This window comes from Falco peregrinus, chromosome 5 (assembly GCF_023634155.1).
Source record: "Falco peregrinus isolate bFalPer1 chromosome 5, bFalPer1.pri, whole genome shotgun sequence".
NCBI lineage: Eukaryota > Metazoa > Chordata > Aves > Falconiformes > Falconidae > Falco > Falco peregrinus.
The window spans coordinates 79,824,909-79,845,233 of record NC_073725.1 but is presented as its reverse complement, the minus strand read 5'-3'; the positions used below and the strand labels follow the sequence as shown (position 1 = coordinate 79,845,233).

Here is a 20,325-nt window from a genome sequence, read left to right as displayed (position 1 = left end):
TGTGCTGTGGAAAAGCAACATACAGTTTCAATCTATGACAATTTTACTTGCGTGACAGACCACTGATGAGTGAAAGAAAGTACAGAGCTTAAGAAAGTGTTAGAAGCAGGTGTAAAGCTCTCATTATTAACACAAGGAGTGCTAAATTGGAAAGTAGGAAATGAAGCATATAGTTATATATATATATAGTACAACAAAGGAATTATTTAATTGTTATGCAGAACTTCAAATAGCTACACTCAAGATCTATCTTCCAGGAATGTACTAAAAAGCACATCATCAAGATTCCTGAAAGAAGCTAGACTTTCCACCTCTTCAGTATTTGAGTTTATTGGATTTTAAGTTTGCGGGTGAACGTATGGACCTATATGCTATTATATCAGAATATGCAGCATCAATTACTAAAATAAAGTTTTTCTGAAAGCATTCTGCATTGTTGCAAGATCTAAAAAGAATTAGTAGAAGAATAGTGGGATAAAATGTGTGGGGTTTATTTCTTTGTTGCTGTTCTCAGCAACACCGCACAGATGTTCCAGGATTTCCAATATGTTTTTGTCAATTTTTCACTTTCTACAGGAAAAGAAAATTAATTTCCAAAACACAATCAGAAATGAAAGAATTTTTCATGGAGAAAAAAATGGAAGCATATCTGAAATTATTCTTTCTCAAGAGGCTAGATTTTAAGATTATCATAAAGTAACAGTTATAAAGAAATTATTTTTACTTGTATTGCAATAAGTTGTTAGTTATTTTCAATAACTAAAATCTGCTTAAAACTTCCCGGCCTTACACCATGCTGTCCTACTAGATACTTTAATAGCTTTCTAAAAAAATAGAGGGTTATTAAACAGAATTTAAATCTCATACACTTGCAAAACTAACTGCAAAAAGCCATCTCCTGGCTTTGCCATGCAATGCCTATGTTGCCTTCCTTGGAGTCCCACACATACAAAGCAAATGTGACCTTAACATTTCCCCCTTTAGAGCATCACTCATGCAAATGGGGATTCCCAATTTTACTACAGGAAAAAAAAGTCAATGCATCTGAAAAAAAAAAACCCAAACCCAAATCACCTGCCCTTTGCATTTATATTAAATAAAAAGATTCAGTGTGAAAATTCAGAGTGACTATACACTGGAAAACCACCCTGGCCTTTTCTTTCATCACAGATAATTAAGAAAGAAGGGTAAGCAGTGTGTTGCCACTACTTCATGTTTCACATTGCTCAGAGCAAACAAAATCCACCTTCTCCACACACAAATTAGGCCAAAAATGATTGTACAAACATCAATAAAGCAGCAAGGCTGCTTTGGTGGATCCGAGAGCAGAATCAAGCTTCTTGTGCCTGTATTCATAGGCACTACCAATTCAGTCTGCGCCTAAGAGTGCAAAATGCTTTCCTAAATACAGAAAACTACATGCATATTGGAACCGGAGGTGGGATCCCTCTGCTCAGACTCAGGCACTTACAACACAGGTGTGTTTATCTGTGCCAGTCTCTCTTAAACACCCATCAGCAGCGGCTGTCCAAAGGATACACAAGCTCAGCACTCCTACGGACACCATCCTTAAGATACGCCGAATCGTGTTCTGCCACCAGACCCTCTAGGAAGGGATACGGCTGGGGGTCCCCCTGCCTGGAGGGTCTGTGCCCCAAGGAGAATGACTTAAGGCACAGCAACCTCAACCCCCCCTCCCAACCCCTTGCTTAGCCAACTGCCTTGCTGACCTTCAAAACATCGCATACCATGTCTGGTTTCCCCAAATTTTTGCAAAGCAGATGCCTAGAACTACAACCAGTGAAACCAAGAGGTCTTGGTCAACTTTCCCAAGGTGAGAGATAGGATCAGTCACAGTCCAGTTTGAAATGGGGATTCCTGAATTTCACCAGCTCAAGCTTTTGCCCTGCCTTAGTAACCCACTTCTCGTGCCCCAAAGGTGTGTTATGTGTGCCCGGGTGTTACAGCCCACCTGTGGCATGTCAGGCACATGCCTAGACATCTCAGGGAAGGATGGCCTACATTTGGCCTGAATTGGAAATTTACTCTCCTATTAATTGGCTTGGTTGGGAATGATTAGTCAAGTACATAAAGTAAATGTATTTCTACTGAGAAAAAAGCCTTGCTATCCGTTCCTTAAGGGCCTTGGTGGTCATTCCAGGATAAAAAAAAAAAACCCTGTCATTTTTTCCAAGTGTATTGTCCTGGCAGCACTAAAGTTCATTTTGACACAATTAGCAGTTTCATTCTGAACTCCAGCATCAATGAAAATCCAGCACAGTAATTGCCTACCTTCCACACCAAGGGGTTTAGCTTGGGGATGTTGAGAACTGGTGAAGATCTTGAGCCTGATTTTCTCATTATCTGATTCGAGACTGTGGTGGCACAGGCACAAACTGAAATAGTAGGGGAGGTCCTCATCACCGCCCAGAGCACCCCAGATGTTCTCCTGCCCAGCACAGAGCATTCAACCTGCTCCTGACTGCTGGAGGCTGATGGATGCTCTGGCCATGTGTGCTGAATTCCATATAAAGTGCTCAGGCTGTGCTGAGACTGTGTTGTGCCGTTCCCTATTATGGTCAGGAAAGGGAAATCCCTGTGCCCAGAGCCAAGCTTCCCAGATGCCATTTCACAGTCCTGCACTGCCGTGCTTCCTGCAGGAGAACCAAAGCAGCTTGACCCATCCTTGGACACAGCCCTGAAACCAAGGAACAGCAGCAGCCGCATGCCACAAAGTACTCATTCACCCAGCATGGCAATTAAAAAGATTTAAAAAAAAAAAAAATCCAAAACTACTTATGCCCAAGTCAAACAGAGCATCATTTCATTATTTCATTTTTTTTAAACTGGCATGAGTTTAAACCTAACAGCCATAGGCCAGCTTAGATATCACAAAACTGCTGCAATAATAATCTCATAAGTTCCTAATTGTTTGGGGGTTTTTCAGGTGTGTGGGGTGTTTAGAATATTTATTTATTTTAATGTGAAAAACACTTGAAAATTGCTTACTTTTGGTAACTTTGTGAAATATGGCTCACCATCTATTATCATATGCTATTATTTATGCTTCAGTTCAATAACTGGTGCATTCCAAATAAAGTAAAATTATAAAAAAACAACTAACAAAACCTGGATGAACAGCTATCAGATGGTAGCCAATGTTCTTGTTTGTTTATGTATATACCTTCATTAAACTGTAAACAGACACCACATTTTTCCCTAAATTTCTTACAGAAATAGTCATGTAGAAAAGGCATGATTATTCTGTTAAGACAGCTATTTGGAACTTGAGTAATTTAAAGTACACTCATCAATCTTTATTGTGATATGCTGTTCATATAATTTTTTTTCCTTTTAATTATTCTAACATCAATCCAAGCTTCTTACCTAGGATTTCAGTGTACAGAATTTGACACCTACCTGAGCAGAGGACATACTCTGGTATGAAAATACACATACAAAGCAATATTATGAATTATTACAGTTATTACATAACCACAGATAAGGGTGATTCACCATGTACTGAAAATAACTGAAGTCAAGGAACTAACATCAGATCATGGTGTTTCTACAGATTGCTAAATTCACATACTTTCTAGCAAGTTGCTTATTAGAAATAATTATTTGTGCACTTGGAAACCACCCATACATGCACCTGCATTTGGAAATCACCGCATCATTTGTCACACTAGGCAGAATAAAAAAGAGTGTTATTTGCTAAAATCCTGTTAGCTCAATGCAGCAGATGCCTGTGTTTCCCAGGCTAGACACGGCACACGATATTAATTCCGGTTTTTATTTGAATTCCCTTGCAGACTTATTCAGGTCTCTTCTGCGTTGTGATAAACCCATACAAACAGCTGCCCATTTATTCAGAGAAGATTATTGACATGTACAAGGGAAAGAAGAGGCACGAGATGCCACCCCACATCTACGCTATCGCGGACACAGCCTACAGGAGCATGCTGCAAGGTAGGCCAGCTCAGTGCTACAGTTCTTAGAAATTGCTGCCCTCTAAAAGGGGAGAAAACACCTTATAATAACTCCACATGTGCTCCTGCAAGAAGTACAGCCAGAAAAGATCTGTTACGGAGGGTGACACGGGCTTTCTAGAAGTTTCAGAGGAATTCTTTGGCAGGAACGGCAGTCCACAAACACTGTGACTCAAAAAGGAAAAACAATCCTTTTACCCATCTGTGTCGAGGCATGTGGGAAGGTTTCAAAGTCAAGCAAATAGTTTTGGCAAATACGGGCATGGAAAATGCTCCCTCTCCAACAGTGGAGACTATTCCAAAGTTAGCTGCTAGCACTGCTGGGTCTGTCGGTGTCGTTCCTCTCTCCCTCTTCTCCCCCCAGCAAAGCAAATTCAAATATTGTTTCAGGGCTACTTTCATCAGTCTAATGAGTTGGAGCCCTGTTTTCTAACCACAATGGCAACAAGCAGCAATGGAAAAGCAGTCAGGCCCCAAATGGTGTGAACAAAACCTTCAAAATTCACAGTGCTCTCCCCTGCAGTTGCTACGGAAAAATCACAATTTAGGGATGAAAAGCCATAGTGATGAATGTGCGAGGCTGCAACACCTACAGACTACAGGAATGCGACTGGTTGCCATCTCGCAGCAACCTTGGGTGCTCTGGGGAACAAAGATTATAAGAACTTTGAAATTTAAATACCCTCATTAGGAGCCTGATCCTACAAAAATTCTGCCTGGTAACTACGGCTCAGGAAGTTACAGAGGCTTAGCCCTAAAGTTTAGGGCTTCCCAGTTTGGAGCTTAAGGATTTAAGGCTTCTGGGGTTTAAATCAGACTAGTAAAAGCAATAAATGGCATCTCAAAATTTCAGTTTAGCAACTAGATTAGTACCCGGTATTGATTTCTTTGTAATAGTTGCATACAGACACAGAACAGTGATTGCAAACCCACTGTGCACCGGCTATCACACAGTGTTTCTCCAGGCATACAGTGCATCACACTCACAAGGACTGCGGTACTCCTGTACTTGTCCTACTTGAACTATGAACCTGATGAATTTACAAGTAGTTAGTTTGGTATATCATAGTTAATTGCTATTTTCTAAACCAATATGTACACTAGACAAAGTCCCTCCTCACAATGAAAAACAAACAAAAAAGTTATCTTATATGTTTGTCCCAGGCCATTGAATCCACAGAAGTGTAACTGCCCAGCCTCAGGCAGAGATCTGCCCATGGAAAATACCAACCATAACCCTGTCATTTTGGTACAAGCAATATACATATATTATATGTATATAAGCAATATACATACACACACACACACCAGTGGTGATTGACATCAAAGGCATCAAAACAGGTCTTCTCCCCTAAAAGTCCTGAGTACTCATACATACCAATTGTAACGCTAACAAAATCCTTAGAGCTTCTGAAGATTAAATCCCTGAGGATTATTAAATTGGTTACCTGATTATGACTTAGGCTCCTGACTTTAGAAACTTACGTTTTCAGATATGACTGTTCAAAATTCAATAGTTCAACTCTAAACCCAGAGATCTAGGTATCTGCTATACAATATCAACCTTTTTTTTCTCCTTCCTATAGCTTATGTGACATTACTTTTCTGGAGCTCTTTTAGTTCATTCACTTGAGTGCATCCCAGAAGGCAGAGGTAGAGTGCAGTAGAGGAGGGACAATAAAGCAACAATAAAAGACATTCTGAAACCAGACCTTCCTTGGTACTGTAGCAGCAGAGCTATTCACAAAGGCAGGCATATAAAGCATGCTTAGGACCAAGGGGGCAGGTGCTTTCAGAATAATAAGATTCAGTAAATATAATTTTTATGTAACTGCGGTTATAAGAAACTTACCTGGCACAAGCTCATCCCACTAAGCTGCAATCATTTATCTGTCTTCCAGACCATATCTTGAGCTCTGTGCTCTGCACCTAGCCCTGCTAGAGCTCCAAGCAGGCCCTGCGGTCAGAGCAGTCTTCTTTCCTCAGACCCTTTATTGAAGCAGCAAGCCTTGCAGGGGAGCGCTGCAAGGAGCTTCTGGCTCCTGCAGGCCTTTAGCAGAGCTCTCGTTCAGCTGTGCAGAATACAGCTGCTTCTCCCTAAAACGGCATGGGGAAAAACAGCTAGGAAAGGGCTATCTGCAGGAAAGAGAAAAAACCCATAATACTACAGCCTGTGCTGAAACAGGCGGATTGTTTTGGCCTGACAGTACAGGAGTTTTCAGCTTAACATGAAACTAGCATCAGCATAGATCGGCCTGATCTCAGCAGCACAAGGACCTCTTTCACTCTTCCTCTCGCTGACCTTCTCCTGTCCTTCCTAGCGTGCTCTCCCAAGCACCGCTGGAGCTGGTGTGCCCTCCACTGTGGTCACTGCACCCAGAGCAGCCTGGGTTCAGCTGTGAGTCCCAGGCTGGGTGCTGGGAGGAGGAGGCAGCAATAGTGTGTGCTTCTTTCTATTCACTTTTTGGGTGCTCATAATCATTTCCTGGCCCCACCAACTCTTGGGAAGCTTTTACACCTCATTATTCATGTCCCCCTTTGCAAAGAATTCTTCTTGACAGCAGAGAGGAGGTGGAGCACAAGTAGAAAGAAAAGAGGAGGGAACTGATCATCAGTTGAACCTTTAAGAGAATTCTCTTCCACTGCCTCCCATCCTAACCACCCACAGCTGGCACAGCAGCCAGGGAGCCGTCCCACAAGAGCTTGCATCACAAGCCCAGGACACCCACGCTTTACTTGCTTATTTATTTGCACATGCCATTTTGGAGTCTCTCCATCTCTGTAGAGGGCCCCAGCTGGTTTTAGAGCTGTGCTTTTGTTTGTAAGAACATGCTCGTGTTTTCTGTATAAAACTAAACCAAACCTCAAAATAACTCTATTTATTCAGCCAAATTATATTCACATTGGCGTGGTGAAAATGGGTGTCAACATGATTGTGTGTGCATGCACGCAGCACGTATAGACACAGAGAGCTTCATAGTTTTTGGTAAGCATTTTGCAAATGGAATATAAACAAAAATTCTTACTCATAAACATGGATCAGGTCACTGAATGTTTTCCTTGTGAAATTTCAGTATTGCTTCTTATCTGGGAATCTTGCATAGTTTCTTCTTGCCAAAGTAAAATATATCCTAGATTCACGAGACTGAAGAAATACATTCTGGTACTTCATGACCAGGGCCACTTGGCCAAGAGCAATCAGCTTGTTCAGCTACCTCAGGGAACCTTTATCTTTCGATCACTGGTCCTGTTGCAGGCTCATCATCAGGAAATCACAGCCCTTCACATTCCCACCCTCTCCTTTGTCAGCACAAACACCCAGCAAACCCCACAAGCCGTGCACACTGCATTCCTCCGCTTCAGAGACTGGCTCGGTTGATGTATTCATCAGGGATGATGTTTAAGTCCCTTCAAAGTTGTTCTGTTAATAACACTTAGCCATGATTAACAGAAATCAGATAATTGAACTTTCTTCCAAATATGCAGAAAAGCTGACATCTCACAGGAATTAACAAAGATGTTGGCTGGGCAAAGATAAAATTTCTATTTGACTCAAGTTGTTCTGAGCACCTAAAACCCTTTTACAAATCACAGTCATGCTGTCTCATGCTTAAGCTGGCATGCTGGATATCTTGTTGAACCTACGGATTACCACGTCACTAATGCAACTAATGATGGTTGCCCAGGCACAGTCACTGATGCTCGTTTCCAGCCAGAACCAGGGTAAACTTTATCCAGTTTACTTTTCTTTACTCTAAAATATTACGTGAATATAGCATTCCACGAGAGCATTTTGTGTGTCTGTCTGTCCCCAGGAGCTTCCACACTGAACTGGGCCCCCACTGGCTGTCTTTACAGACAAGCTAGCTGACCACTACTACACTTAGAGACTGCGATCATAAAAACTCACCCTTTACTTCTGCACCCACCTCTCTCTCCTGTGTTTCGGAGGAAGTAGCTCCCCAGGAGCACAACTGCCATACAAAGGGCTCGACCCCCGTTCCAACTCTGGCACTGCCAGCAGTAGTCTTCATGCAGTCATAACACAAAACTGCTCCAAGTGAAAACCATCCCTTGCTTTTTGCTGAATTAGTTTTAAGGTGAGTCATCCCCGTGCGCAGTGTGGCTGCACGAATGCTGGCCACAGCAGCAAGGAGAGGACAGTGCAGGCCAGGGGAGAGGAGCTGGAGGTGGGTGGATGACTTCTTCCTGCAGCACTGCCAGCTTCCAGTGATGATGGAGCTGAGACACTGGCCCAGTAAGGATGAGTAACTCTGCTGCCTTCTGCCATCTTCCCTGCATGCAGCAAACAGCAAGTAAGTGATAAACATACAAATGTGGAAAGCCACGTTATGTAGCAGCAATAATAGATACAAAGTTTTCCTGTGGATGATTAGGCTGTTATGAAGTTCTCTGGCAATAAATCGCTGTGGAGAAGACCCATTACAGAAGACAATTTATGCAGATTCAAGGTTATCTATTTTCTGCAAAGCCATTTTTATGCAAGCTTGAGTTAAAGATGGAAAAACAAACAACCTGGTAGTTACTGGGAGGTATGGGAGGGCAACACAATTCCCAAGAGCTTAGAAAAGGAGACTGCTTTGAAAAGCCATCTGTTTACTGTGTCCTTAGCAGGACTGTACAGAAATGTCCCCTTTAGGCAGTGTAGTTATTAACAAATGTAAAGAAGCACTAAGTGAGTGTTGGAACATGGTTTCAGTCTGTTTTTTTCCCTTTTATGGTAAAGCTGCCAACTTGCTGCTTCATTGTGATAAACCATCTGATTTTGTTTGTGATTAAGCAGAGCTAGCTGGTCTATCAAGAACAGGGGGACATATGATTCTAAAAGCAATCTGGAGGTGTTTGGTGTAAAAGCTAAGCAGATTCCAGAGAGGGAAAAAAAAAAAAAAAAAAAAGTGTCAACAGCATGCTTAGGAAAGCTGGTGGGGTTTAGAATGTAAATGTATATTTCTATGCTATTAAAAATTGAGGAGAAAATAAAAAAATGTCTAAACCATCTCAAATAGACATACAGGGGGTCGATATGACAGTCTTCCAAGTTGTGTCAGATTTTTTGAAAAGGCATTAGCCAAAAAGACACTGAAATCCAGAAGACATATTTTTTTACTTCTTAAGCCTCAGGAATTATGTTTAAGGCGTTTTATTCATGCAAGTCATCCTCTTCTAATAGATCTACCCACATAAAGTTGCAGACTCCCAAAACGGGGCACAGTCCTTGCTACATAGAATAAAATATTCCAGAACAGAAATCGGAGTAATCGAACAGGAGAGCCCTTAAAAGTAAATGGGATCAGTACCTGCAGCCCAAGTCGTAACAGGATAGGCTTAGACTTCCTGACACCTTTCATCCTTAGCATTGCAATTTGTTAGAACTGCTGAAGGAAACAGAGTAACGTCTGGAATTTTCCCTCCGTGAATGTGCACAGGACAGTTTGTCAGCATGAGGTTTGAGAGGGCAGGCTGTGCAGTTCAGCAGCGCAGGGCTGAAAGCTTTGAGACTCCATATGGCTGCCAAACACAAGGGGAGTTAGGAGGTAAGTCCAGTGACCAAGAGAGGAGCTTGCAAGAATGCCATGTCTGTTCACTGACAGAGAACAGGAAAACCACATAGGTCCAAACCTGGAAGCCTTTCAGACTACATGAGAAAGCTGAAAGCAAATAATTTTGATTTTCCCTCCAAGAACCCCCAATAGCCCTCAAGCAGGTCGCAGTCAGTCACAAAGAGCTGCTTCACCCTAAGGCATCCTTACATTGCCAGCAACCACCCAGCAGCCCGACCCTGCTTTCCATTGGAGTCTTTACAGGACCAAAGACCCACTGTTCCCTCCTTTCCCCTCTTTTTCCCATTTCAGCAGGATTTGTTCCCTGTACCTGCATCAGGGTACTTGATCAGCTGGAGCAATCAAAGAAAGTCCGAAGAAATTCAGTAACACAGCCTGTTCTCTGTCCCAGAGGGAACTTGGTGCACCTTCTGACCTCCCCAATCATTCTTGTGCTCTTACATCCCAAGAAAGCTGCCCATGCACACACCCTCATGCCAGCCCCTGTGGTGGGCCAGTTTATCAGATACCTGCAGGAGGGGGTTTTCACTTACTGGGGAGCAGAAGAAGGGCAGCAATGGGCAGCAAGGAGTAGTGAGAAAATACTTGGCTTGGAGGAGACCAACTTTTTCTAATGTTCCCTGAGCTCAGAAATTCCACTGGCAACTCTGTATCAAGGAGTCACTTTTATTTTCTTTATGGTATTTATGGGTTTGTGATGCAATATCAATATACGCCCATGGTTTCTATTTACACAACAGTGTATTTTTAGCAAGAATTCTACCGTGTTCTCACTTTTTTAACTTAAAAGAAAGCCTAGCTCATATCCTGCAGTGAGAAATAAGCATGGCTCACAGCTGCTCTCCTCCCAAATGTTTATGTGGAAGAGTCCTGCTGTGCTGATAGCTGAGAAATATCTCCAATAGAAATGTAATGAGTCATTTTGCACCGATTTACCAAATAAAGCAGTTAAGTGGCACCATTTGCCGTGTGAGTAATCAATAAAGCAATTAATGTTATAGCTATTGAGGAACTGGGAATAAAACAGTTGTTTAATATCAGTCCAAGCCATAGAGGAATCCTCTCCTGATTTTCCTAGACTGGCTCTGGTCCAGGCACCAGTTACAACTTGCAAGCTTAATAGGTTGAATTTATCTCCATTATGTTTACACAGTACAGAAAGCTTGTTTATCTCACAGTATTTATTACACAGAGGGTCAGCGACGGGGGCAAGCAGTCAGATAGGTAGCCACACACACTGAGTAAAAGGGGGAAGGAGTTCATGCCTTAACCTCTGACCAGAGGCTCCACTGGGCTAACGCTATCTCTGCGTTCGATAAATAATGCCAACCTACACGGGAACACTTGCTTCTGCCTTGGTTTTCTGCCTCGAGTCTCAGATTTGTAAACTCTGCACACTTTCAAAAATGTATTTGATCTGGCTGGGAATGTACTTTCCTAAGTCAGAAGATTTTTCTACAGTCTCTACAAGGCAGCCTGTGACACGCTCACAGAAGGGCCAGCTTCAATGTCGGGGCAGGTTGCTCAGAGCCTTGTTCAAGTCCACTTCCAAATAGCTCCAAAGGTGGAGATACCACACCTGTCTGGGCAACCTGTACCAATGTCCAACCATTGCCACAGTGAAAAAACCTGTCCTACTTCTGAACTGATCACAGCAAACATGCTAGTAATGCATCTTCACATAGCGGGTAAATCGTAAAGCTCCCGTTACCACAGACTTTTCAGGAAGCCTTGCTTCAATGAAGCTCTACAAAACAGTTTAGTATTGTGGAGCACATTCTGAAACCTCAATGGGTGTCTATTATCCATCACAGCCTAGAGATCTTAGCCTGAGATCAGTCTTTTGGTAGAAAATCCTGTGTTAAAGTTCTGAAGGTAAAATACACTCCGAGTCCAGAAGCATAAGCAGGGAGGAACGCTGCAGGAGCCCGTTATGGAGCTAGGATGGAATCCTAAACCTCCCTGCAGCATACTGCACTCCGCTGCGCAGAAACCTCTTACATGCCTCACATAGTAGAAATGGAGCTTTTGGCCCATATTTTTGTAAATCTTGATCCAAAATATGTTTGATGATCCTGTTCACAGTAAAAACCCTGAAGAACTTACACACTTGTTGACATGCTCTTGTAAAATATGTGAAGTACCTTGTTTTATCTTATTCTTTGGAGGACATCTCAAAGCAATTACTTGTCCGCTTGATAAAAGTTGTCTCTCAGTCTGAAATGAAATAAAGCCTACATTATTCAGGTATTTGAACTGCTCTGCTTTCAAAATGCAAAGCTTTGCATGACCAGCTTAAAACATTTTAGTCTTTGATACCTTATCTGCCAGACTTTGTCTCAAGTGGGCTGCTAGCCATACTTCATAAGCGTAGTAAAATCTTGAGTTTCAGGTTAGAAATTTTCAGTTATAATCTTCTTAGAGAGAGCCTGATATTTTTGCTGTCCTCATTACAGTTCATCTCTAATGGAATTTACAAAAAATATTTTTGAACTTTTAACCTTTTGTTCGTTTTTTGTACAAAATATTTCCATTAGAGATGGTTATTTAAATTCAAGGGCAAATTAAATAAGATGTGAACCCCGTGCTTTTGACTAATCATGGATGGCCATATTTGGGGAGTCTAGGCTGTTCAGTGTAAATCCTTATAAACGTAAGTGCTTCTGTCATGACAGCCATTTTCCCTAATTAATGGATTTTTTTGTTTTATTCACAGATCGAGAAGACCAGTCTATTCTGTGCACGTAAGTAAACTAATCTGTTTAAATATATCTCAATATTACAATGTCTTTCTTTATTCAAAATTGATTCAAATTCTGATAGAACGGACATATTTTCGTCACCTTCAGTAAGCTTGAACTCCAGTCCTAAATCTAGTCCAGTAGATAAACCTGCTGACAAAAAAACAGGGATCAGTGTCACAGGAAAACTTGCATGCACAAACCTATTTCTTTGAATTGACTTTCTGAATTTAGAGATTTAAGAGTTTACAATGAACAACTGGGGAGTCTGGCTGTAAAACTGTGTGTAGAGAACAAGGGATTTTAACAGGTTCCTAGAGGAAGCTGAGGAACTGAGAAAACTGAGGAACTCAGAGCATCCCAGACATTAACTGCTTGTTGTTAGCCCTTGGTGGCTCACCACAATGTCCTACTTCAGTTGTTATTGCATAAAAGTGTGATCGTTCCTGTTCCTGCAGTTCTGTGCTGTTTGCAATTACTGCAGCGAGAACAGGGGAGACTTGGTACCTGCTGCGGCAGCGGCCACCCCGCAGCCTGAGCATGGGGCAGGCTGTGCTGGCCAAGGGGGCTCCGCAGCACCACACCGGCGGGACCTTTCTGCAGCCTCTACAAAATTGGTTTAGGCAATAGTGCCATACCAGCTAAGCCAACCCTGTTTGGAACTCTCTGATTTTCTGTGTCCCAGCTTGCTGAAGGCCTGCTCCTTGAGTTCCTGAGCTCCTTAAGCCCATGCTCAGACAGCATCCGTGGGCAGGGGTCAGCTCTTGCATCATGGTCAGGCAGTGATTTTATTGCAATAAGCTTTGCTGCGCACAACTTAGTACTCCACAAAATCCCACTGGTTTATCATTCCTCCCTACTCTGCAAAACACTCATACTGTTGAATTGGACAGGGATCTCCTATTTGACTTTCAGATTTGACCATTTCTCCTTTCTTCTGTTGCTAGTTAGTTGGGTTTATTTACTTGAATGCCATCGAGGATGCTTTTGACATGATTTCATGTTTGTTGTAGTAGGCATCTTCCAGGTTTTCTCATCAAAGGTAGGATCTGATTCTGTGTAAATATTAATTATTTTTTGCAGAAGATGGCATGTGTAGTATTTACAGCAGGTTCGTGCAGTGATGCTGTAGTCTGTTAAGTACTGTAAATACACATAGTCCCAGACTGAACAGGTTTTAGGTTACCTGTGAAAATGTGACTACTTACTGAATATATATTTACACTGCAGCTTTTAAAAAGCAGTGCTGCCAATCACCAGCCATACACTTACTTGTGAGTGCCACTGCTGACTGGAAAAAAATTATCACCTAAGAAAAAGTAAAAATTATATACTCTATCTGGTACCGTAAGGGCTAGCATAGCTCTAACCTCTGTTGCAAAAAGATTTCATTACATGGAGGTATATCAATCAAGAATCTGTCCAAAAATGCATTAATATAAAAAAGAAATCTAAAATTGCTGCATTGATGAAATAAAAATTGACCGTCACATTCTACCCAGGATGAAACATCATAGTAATGATGACTAATTTACAATATGTATTTCCTCCTTCTATTCCTGTACTTCAGTTTATTTTTCTATTAGTAAATCTTCAGATCTTCTTTTAACTTTGGAAAACCTATGCCTTTTTGTTAATGAAAATCCATTAAAGGATCCATGTCTGACGGCTACCATATATTGAAAATATCTTTTTTTTTTTAACCTGGTCAGCTAAGCTGGAAATGTAAGGTGTTTCACACCAGTAACACTTAAAACGGAGAGAATGAAATGTCCTTCCCATTTTGAAAACAGCCACAGTAAGCGATTCATCAAGATGTTTAGAATAACTGCTGTATTTTGGATGGGCATTATGACCCATAGCTTAGAACAGCCCTCCCAAATGTCTTTGCAACCAAAAAGATGAGTCAGGCTAAAACCAATGCACACAGCTTTAATCAGTGCTGGTTTATCATCCTGGTTGGCTTTATTTGGCTGTACAAAAAGAAGAAAGTCCACTTGGCTGTCAGCAGGGCAGCTGTCAAACAGAAGCAGTTTGCATTATTTTACAGAATTGCTAAAACTTCTAAGAAATTATCTTTTTGCCTAAAATATGTAGCAATAACTGAAGACTTCATGGCATTGATCAACTGTGACCTTTTCTTTAAACAGCTACAGACTGAAACTTTCCAAGGTCTGGTACCTAAATTGTAAAAAACGTAGCTGTAACGATTCATATATAAGTAGTTGTGGATGCTGCCGAAATCTCGCTTATGTTTAGTGATGCTGCAGTTTGGACTCTTGTACTCTTCCACTTATTGCTACCCATCTCCCACAAATAACTTTTTGCTCTTTACTGTATGGGAATTCAGCAGGATAGCCAAATAGTGGTGTCAAAATGCAAGCAGAAATTGTGCACTTTATTTTTAAGTACCCTGTGTTGTGTGCTTTGTTCTATTTCTGCGAAGTTATTCCATCGTTAGTAGAATTCACCTGGAAAGCAAAAGCCTGCTGGGATGCTGAGTACCTGGGACTCGCCTGAAATGCTGCTGGGATATAGGCAGGGGCATAGATCTGAGAATCAGGTGTGATTCCGTGTTTCCGAGTATAAATACACCCACTCTCAGGCTTTCACCCTCAGCTCATTGCACCTGCTCTCATGTGGCTAAGTATTGTTTGCATTCTTTTTCGATCCCTACCCTTTGCGTGATTAACTGTGGTATGTTTACAATGCTCCATCTGTCTTTAATGCTCATGGGTCCTAATGCTTCTTCAGAATTCCCTGTCTTTCCTAGATTTTATTATTTGCTCTACATTTATTAATAACTACACATACTGCCTTTGATCTACTCTCCTCGGTGCACACAACCTTATACCATACCTCTGCTTACTAATATATCTGCGGCTGCATTATTACAACATAACATATGTCATAAATATACAATATATAATAGTGCACTAAGGGTAGGAAATCTCATTATGTGTCCACAAATTAAGGCAGTTAGGGCTTTTCCATCCTTGTGTTTTGGTCCCTGTACTGCTCTGGCAGCCTTCACTGCTCTGCCTGGCTGTTGGGATTCCCCGAAATTCCTGCCTGCACCTGGGCCTCCCCCACTGCAGTCTCTCTTCTTTGACACCTGGGTTGGCCATGGGGTATTCTGTATTCACTCGTGCAAAGACATTGCTGGTCTGTGTTGACCAGCACATTAGATATTGCTGAAGGAAAAATCCCGAGAAATCTGTCCAGTTACTCAGAGACCTGAGCAACCTCAGTGCACCAGCAATCAAGCGTGAATCAGACTAAGCAATGGCCAGTGAACAGGCCTGTGACTTTTCAAGCTTCTTCCCATGTAAGTAGAAGCACCAGCCCTCAGAGGAGACTTCTGGCCTTTAAGTTGTTTGATTTCTAAAGATACAAGTGGATTCTCCTGGAGCTTTTGAAAGGTTGTTGACTAAAAATTCCAGAGGTGCTTATCTGCATAGCTAAGCACACGAGTGTTTTAAAGTTCTCCTGTTAAACCTGTCTGGTCTTGGGGTCATCATATTTCAGCCACTTCCTGAAAAGAGTGGGTAGAATATTTTCTAGAAAGCAGATGTGGTTAAAAGGACTGTGCACAAGGCTCAGTTGAACAAAAACCCACCTTGAATGAGAAAAAAATCTGATCAAAATTTCTGAATGTTTGGGTTAACGTGAAGCCTGTGAAAACAAATGCTTGTTGAACACTTGTGTTGTACATATAATCAAATACTTTTTCATTACCTTTTACTTTTTTTATATATGCATTTAGTTTGAATAGCTCCTATAAAAACATATTGTAGCCAGGTGCTATTTCCACTTAATTTGATACAGTAACAGACAAAACATTAGGTGAGGCAGTGACCATCCTGCCCTTTTCCCCTTCCTCTCCTCTCTCTTTTTGGGCAAACTCTCCAGAGCCTCACCCAGCCACGGGACTTCAGCCCCCTTTCTCCCCTGACACGAGTCAAGCAGCAGAGTCATCCAGAACATCCTCCAAACTGCAAAGTCCCATTAGTCAAAAGACTCCCCCATGAGAGAGCTAAACTCTTTTCTTTCCCAACTCACTAAATCTCAAAGGCTGGAGCTGGCAAGGATTGCTGCCTGGCTCTCCTCCCATACAGATATCTTGTGCAGCTTTAGACCTGGGGTGGAGCTTGGTGCTGAACCAGCTTGGTCTCTTCTGGGAATTTTTTATAAAGTCAACTAGTAGGATCAGTGGGCTGGCTTCTGAGATGGGTACAGCTGGTCTAGGACAAAGATTTTCATCATCTTTGCACATCTGATACTGCAGGATGAAGCCTGCCAAGCCCTAATGTGATTTAGAGCACCTCATTGACTGCTCTGTGCACCGAGGCTTCCTGCAGTGCCAGCAGAGCCAGAGCAAGAGATGTGTCAATGGGCAATTTTTGTGGTTCATTGCTCACTGAAACAAACGCTGAAAATAAATTCTGCTGTTACATTTTAGATGTTGCCAAAAGTGGAATTAAGCTAAGTTTTCTATCATAATTATAATATAGAAAACTTTCAAATTTTCAACAAAAACCCCACACTTTTAAAACTGATTTTTCCCAATTATACCCCAACATACAAGTGTCCCAGCTACACCACCAGCTCATGCTACAACAGCGGGGGCAACTTGCTAGTGTCACCTTGCCCTAATTTAGAAACCAATTCTAACTGGGATAATTTTTGTATAAGGTGAAGGTAATGCAGTCATGGAGGATTTAGTAGCTCACATGGTACAAAAATTCTATTATAGCTGAGTACTATATATGTGAGCTTGTGTGCTTTAAATCCTTTTTTGAGTTCCTAAAACAATGCCTTGCAGGAGATAAGGAAAATTTTTAAAAATCTAAATTATGTCACACAATGGGAGATTGGTGTTTTTAACAGAGCAAACCTGTAAGCTTAGTGGACCCTTTTACTCTGGGAAAGCTAAGGAGTTTCTTAGGAGGAAAATATGTATGGGAAGTAGATAAAAGTACTGCTGTTGGGCTGGTGGGAACTGTGCAATGGGACCTGCTTTTGATCTGTTTATTTGTGTTGCCCACCTGAGCTGGTGCAAAGAACAGCACTGGCAGTAAATGTGCTGCCTCTATGTGTGGCAGGCAACATGAATGATGGGAGAGTTGCTTCAATTAAACAAAGGACCCGCCTACTCCCAAAAGATCATGATTAGGACAGCGGTAAGAGAATTTATATGGTGAATAGCCACTTTGGAACATAACTTAGAAGGAAAATGGGCACTCAGAAGAGAAGAGCAGATGCTTCTAGGAGGAACACCGTTGTGTATGGTCCATGCCAAAATCCCTGAAAGATGCTTGCAAGAAAAAGACCCATCTTCAAAAATTTGGTCATTAAGCTCATGCAGATCTTAAAACAGGTGGGATTCCTCATACCACCTCACATGAAAGTTGTTTCTGCCACCCCAGAAATGACAGTATTTCAAGGTAGATGCAAAGAAAAAAACCAGCATGACCAGTTCTGTTGCAGCTCAGTCATTCCAGGAAGAATTTCATCCACCTGTGAAGTGAACTAAGAGATTCACATGCTCTCCTCCTCCTGGGTCCTTCCCCTTGTAAGCTTCTTGATGTTTAGAGGCATTGAGCCTGATCTAGCCATTCCTCCTCATTAGTTAGTTTTCAAACACATGGTATTTTACTGCTGAGATAAAATCTAGGTGTTGTCATATAGCTGTCATGCATCCTTCATAGTATAACAGCTACTAACATTGTTTAATGGATATTTGTTTATCAATCAGACCCGTCTATTGTCATGGACATTTAAAAATTATCTGATGTGTTGAAAAATTAGATGTATTCATCAGCTATGGACATTATTCTTCATTATTTAGGGACCTTAAAGGTTTTTTCCTACTTGTAGCTGTTGAGATCCTGCCTGGTTTTCATTTCATGTTGAAGCATTTCCATGTCACGTTGAAGAACTTTTTTATTGTCCACTTCAAAAGGAAGTTAAAGACTCAAAGTCTGTCTGCAGAAAATAGGAAACCCCTCAGCCTGTGCAGGGGCAAAGAGTTAAGGATGAAAGCACAGAACAAAATGTTAAGTAACTTAAGCATTACAGTATGGTAGGATAATTACAAGTAAAAAGATGCCATATATGGTAATACTCACAGGGATTCAGGGGAAAGCCAAATGATGGGCACTGTTGCCCTGGGAGAAAGGAAATGCAATTCATGTAGTGATGAACTACAAATAACCTTTAATAAAATGGAATAGTTCAAAGCCCAGGGTTTGTTTGAATTTGTTTTTTCCAAAGAAACAAAGTTGTAAGGTAGATTTATTTGAAAACCTTGTATGCATATGTCTTCAAATTGGTGTGCTTGGCTTGGAATTGTTCCCAGGACACTTAATTTTTATCAATAAAACATGGAAATGTTTTAGCACTGAAGCCCAGGCAGAGATGAATCCAACCTCTAAACTGTGCAAATTAACCCAGGTCTTGTGAAAAGGAACATATTCAGCTCAATTATTTCTGGTTAAAACTCTTAAAACCAGAAGACACACTTCTCATCGTGTCGTACCTCAGGCAGGAATTGTTTCTGGTTTCCCAAGGTTTACATCAATGTCATTCTGTCTTGAAAGTTCTGCCCAGCACTTACCCATATTTTTTATGTCTATTTATCACTGGTTCCTTGGTAGGGAAAATTAACTCCTGTATTTCCTAATTAGGAAAAGAAGCAGAACTGCAATGGATCCAGCTAAATAGTTGACAAATATCCATGGGATTTTTGAATGTATTTTTCTTTTTATTTTTAAATCCATTTTAGTTTAAACCCAAAGAAAAAGAGATCCAGCTTACATTTAGACTGTTGCCCTCTTCACAGCACTAACTTGGTAGAGTTGAAAGAGTTAGTTTATTACATCTCCACCCACTTTAATGCTCTTTGATTGCTGAGACAGGAGAGTATAAAACCATATTTGTGTATGTAAACATCAGAGCCAAAGGTATCTAGAAGACATGAGACAATGTAATTATGACACAGAGAGGGAAAAGCAGGCTGGAAATCTTAGAAAAGACTGTGTAAATCTGGCCCTTGTTCCTGTACTTCGAAAACCAATACTTTACTTTAAGAAAGGTCTTAAGAGTTGTAAATAAAGTTAATCCTGGAAGTCCTCCAGGACGTGAAAAGTTACCACTGCCCTCCTGCTTCCCAAGGGACACTGCATGGAGTACAGCTGGGATGGCCATTCTGCTGGTCAGACATGTCTCCACACAAGATGTCTCTTACTACACAGTTAGCAGGGACACCTCGAGCCGTCCCACCTCTGGTCCCACTGTATTCAAGGAGCGTTTGAACACGGAGTTCAGATGAGCAGCATCAGTTGCTTATTCTCCAGCACTCCAGACTAACAAGCTGTTAGTCTACTTTAATGCTGCAGTTTCAGAAAAGAAAACTATTGTATTACTGCTGATGTTTTTTCTTACTGCTGTACCACATCATAGTTAATGTTGTATTTTTTGGTCTTAAAATACAAGCAGATTGCCTGCCAGCTCCACTTCTCATAAATGCACAGATGCTGCCAAAGCAAGATGAACTGCTGTTCAAAAATGCATCATGTTTTAGAATTGCCTTAAATGGCCCAATGTCCAGTCAAAATACTAATGGGACAGAGATATAGTTCTGATAACGCGTTCTTTGCATGCTGAAGTCAGGTGGATTTGGAGAGATGGTGTTCTGGGGTAAATACTGAGCTGGACAGTTTCAAGTCCTTTTTTTATACACTAAATACACCACACAGTAGAAGGAGTCCACTAGTTACCTACCTTCTTTTGTGTTATTTTCTTTCCCCTCAGAGGTGAATCTGGTGCTGGCAAGACAGAAAATACCAAAAAGGTCATTCAGTACTTGGCTGTTGTTGCTTCATCACATAAGGGCAAAAAGGACACCAGCATCACTGTAAGTGAGCTCTTCCGTATTCAACCCTGCTTTGAGCCTGGTAGGGCTGTACCGAGCTGGCTGCGCCAACAGCAAGTCGACATCTGTGGCTT

The 20,325-nt window shown here is 41.4% G+C and overlaps 1 protein-coding gene and 1 long non-coding RNA gene across 5 annotated transcripts in view; one reads left to right on the top strand and one right to left on the bottom strand.

Moving 5' to 3' along the window:
• MYH11 (myosin heavy chain 11) overlaps nt 1-20,325 on the top strand; it is a 61,733-nt gene that overhangs the window by 7,727 nt on the left and 33,681 nt on the right. For all 4 annotated transcript variants that reach the window (XM_005240988.4, XM_027791881.2, XM_027791880.2 and 1 more), the window contains exons 3-5: nt 3,816-3,972; nt 12,291-12,318; nt 20,131-20,233. In XM_005240988.4, coding sequence (XP_005241045.1) covers nt 3,816-3,972; nt 12,291-12,318; nt 20,131-20,233 — 288 coding nt within the window. The remainder of the gene's footprint in view (nt 1-3,815; nt 3,973-12,290; nt 12,319-20,130; nt 20,234-20,325) is intronic.
• On the bottom strand, nt 7,728-20,146 carry LOC129784493 (uncharacterized). The gene is made up of 4 exons (XR_008747287.1): nt 20,101-20,146; nt 15,931-19,284; nt 9,311-11,791; nt 7,728-8,288 (listed from the first exon to the last, which is right to left on the bottom strand). It is a non-coding gene; the product is annotated as an uncharacterized LOC129784493 (long non-coding RNA).